This window comes from Myotis daubentonii, chromosome 6, assembly GCF_963259705.1.
Source record: "Myotis daubentonii chromosome 6, mMyoDau2.1, whole genome shotgun sequence".
Classification (NCBI taxonomy): domain Eukaryota; kingdom Metazoa; phylum Chordata; class Mammalia; order Chiroptera; family Vespertilionidae; genus Myotis; species Myotis daubentonii.
In genome coordinates, this window is record NC_081845.1 from 68,392,840 (window position 1) to 68,395,751 (window position 2,912).

Consider the following 2,912-nt stretch of genomic DNA (forward strand, 5'->3'; position numbering starts at 1 on the left):
TTTCATTTTAAATATATTTATTGATTTTAAAGAAAGGAAGGGAGATGGATAGAGAGCTAGAAACACTGATGAGAGACAAAAATTGAACATTGATCACTTCAATCAGCTGTCTCCTGTATGCCCCCTACTGGGGGTCAAGCCAGCATGTGCCCTGACCAGGAATGGAACCATGACCTTCTCATTCATGGGTAAATGCTCAACCACTGAGCCACACCGGCTGGATGAGTCTAGCTTCTTTTTTTTTTTTTTTAAGAAAAGTTTTACTAATGTGTTAATATTTCAGCAAAGTTATTGCATTGCAATGTGTGTGAAAGGCAGGCAAATATTAATATAGCCTATAAAGTAACAAAGGTGTTTTATATAATTAAAATATTACACAGACCTATGGAATTTATTGAGAAACTAACAGACCCATAAAAGAAATTAAATCTGAAAGAGTAAATCCAGTATTAGCACCTGCAATATCTCTGAAACTAACACTTGTTACTATTTCACTCTCTCTAATATATTTAACTCTCTCCCAAATATGGTGCTCTCAAACCTCAAAGGTGAATGGAAGCCATAAGAAGCCCAATACTAAAAACATACAGCCAAAAGAACTGGAAATATTGACTCAGACTTGAGAGTTTTAGTTGGAAATCGCGTAACTTACTGCACTTAAACCTATCATAAGGTTTCTGTGCAATGGATACTGTATATAAGGAAAGTCTGTGAATCAGTAGACTTGCCAGTAGGGATAGTTAAAAATCAGCAATATACACTATTATTCCTATCAATTTTTTTTCATAAGTTATATTTATAACAAAACTATAATTAAAATATTTATTACACTTGCTTATTACACTTTCAGGAGCATTTATGTGTTTGATGGTTTAGGATCCATTGTATTGTGCTCACTTATTTATATAAGGAACTTATTTATATAAGGAACAAGCAACACATACCACAGCTTCCCAACATTCAAGGTAATGCAATGATAACAAAATTCTCCAAAGAAAAATACTGGAAACTGTATTAAATACTGCTTTATTAGTAATAATTGCTATAAAAAAACAAAGAACACATTATTTTTCCAATGAACTTCAGTTTGAGAAACTTAACAACAGAAATAGATCTTTAAGATTTGAGTCATGGCAAAACTGATAGTTCTTTGAAATCTGGAAGATGCATTAGCAACACCATAGACATAGCCTACCCTATACTAAAAACCTGAAGAAAAGCATTTTATTAATTTGGGGGAATGAGACTGAACACTGGCTAAGACATAACTTTGAGGTCTATAGCCACCTGGGAAGTTGGCCGAAGGAATGAACAGAACCATTGGTACTGGTGGCAGGTAAGAAATAATTGTGTTGGGCTGACCACCTGCATATTTCATTAATGGCTCTGAATAAAAAAAGTGAAATGCTTCATTGTGTTTTCTCAGAAACTAATGAAAAGACTACAGAGTCCTACAGAATTTGGAGACAAAAAATGGATGCTGAGCGACTAGCAGTCACTCCAGGTGTTGAATTTTAGAAAGTTAGTCCTTGGAGTAAATGGCGCCATGGCTCTGGCAGCAGATACAAAGGAATGACGCTCTATAGAGGAGGTAGGGGACGCTCTGTGATCAGCCAGTGGAGAGATGAGGTTCCCAGCTGGAGCTGGGATCTTTAATTCCATGGTTTATCTTCCACTGCTCATCCCTCTGTCTTCATAAATGGTAATTTCGATAACTCCAAGTCCTCTCTCAATGGGATCTGTTAGGAGGAGGCCTTGGGGAGCATATATCTTCTCATTCTGCTCTTGAATGTATTTGGAGACTTTCCTCAGAACCTTCTCATAATGAGTTTCCATGCATAAGAAGATGGTGTATGCTGTTAAACAAGCCAAACAACCTTCAAGATATGATTGGCCCCCAAGCTTCTCTGCTTCTGCATGAAGGTTATTTAGAGTTTGAACTGTTTCTTCAAACTGCTGCCTATCAATCCGGTTTTCCAGCTCCGTGGGGAACTTGGTCTGGAACTGACAGCGTGTGCCACTGCTGTAGTCTCGCTGAATGAATACCTTTCTGAACACTGGTGCCTGCTGTGGCCTCATGGCGAGCACAAGACAGGCTGCCTGAGTCCAGCTTCTTTTGTTCAGATTCCTGTTTTTTAATTCATCCATGTTGTTGCTTTTAGTATTAATTGTTCTTTTTGAAAAATATCACAGATTCTTTATCCATTCACATGTTAATAGACTGTGGTGTCATTTCTGATTTGGGACTTTTAGAATACAATTGCTATAAATATTCTTTTACAAGTATTGTAAGAAAACAGAAGTCTATAAACACGATTTTCCCAACATTCTGTTATGGAAATTTTCAAACACACAGAAAAGTTTAAAACATTTTACAGTGAATTCCCATACAACCATTAACTATTCTGGTTTTAACTTTTCACTACAATTGATTTATCACTGATTTTTCCATTTGCTCTCCTTTATTCATTTATCAATCTATTTTATTGTTTTTATGAATTTCAAAGTAAGTTGCAAATATCAGTAAGTGGTAACATAAATATTTTAGTATGTACATCAAGCTGAGTTCAATATTTATAGTTTACCTTTTTCTTTTGAGATAATATTTATATAAAGTAAAATGTAAAAATATTATGTGTAGTATTCAGTTACCTTTATGGTAACCCAAATCTCTATCAAGATCTAGAATATTACCTTAACCCAAAAAGTTCTTTAATTTCCTTTTCCAGTCAATCTCTATCCCTCCCACCAAAAGGCAAACACTTTTCTCTCCCATCACAGAATTATTCTACCAGTTTAAGCAATTTAAATGAGAGGAATCATACATTACAGATATATGAGGCTTATTTACTCTGCATAATCTATTTATATATAAAAACCTAACATGCAAATTATCCCTGCAGAAGTTCAAC

At 35.1% G+C, this 2,912-nt stretch overlaps 1 protein-coding gene across 1 annotated transcript; it reads right to left on the bottom strand.

The window, feature by feature from the left end:
- Positions 1 to 705: 705 nt before the first annotated feature.
- Positions 706 to 2,106, bottom strand: LOC132237177 (golgin subfamily A member 7-like). The gene has a single exon (XM_059701277.1). It carries the CDS (start codon positions 2,077 to 2,079, stop codon positions 1,666 to 1,668), a length of 414 nt encoding a protein of 137 aa, XP_059557260.1. The 5' UTR covers positions 2,080 to 2,106; the 3' UTR covers positions 706 to 1,665.
- Between the last annotated feature and the right edge of the window lie 806 nt (positions 2,107 to 2,912).

Excerpts from the sequence above, each read along its gene's own strand:
- LOC132237177 (XM_059701277.1), bottom strand. The coding sequence starts at position 2,079 with ATGAGGCCACAGCAGGCACCAGTGTTCAGAAAGGTATTCATTCAGCGA.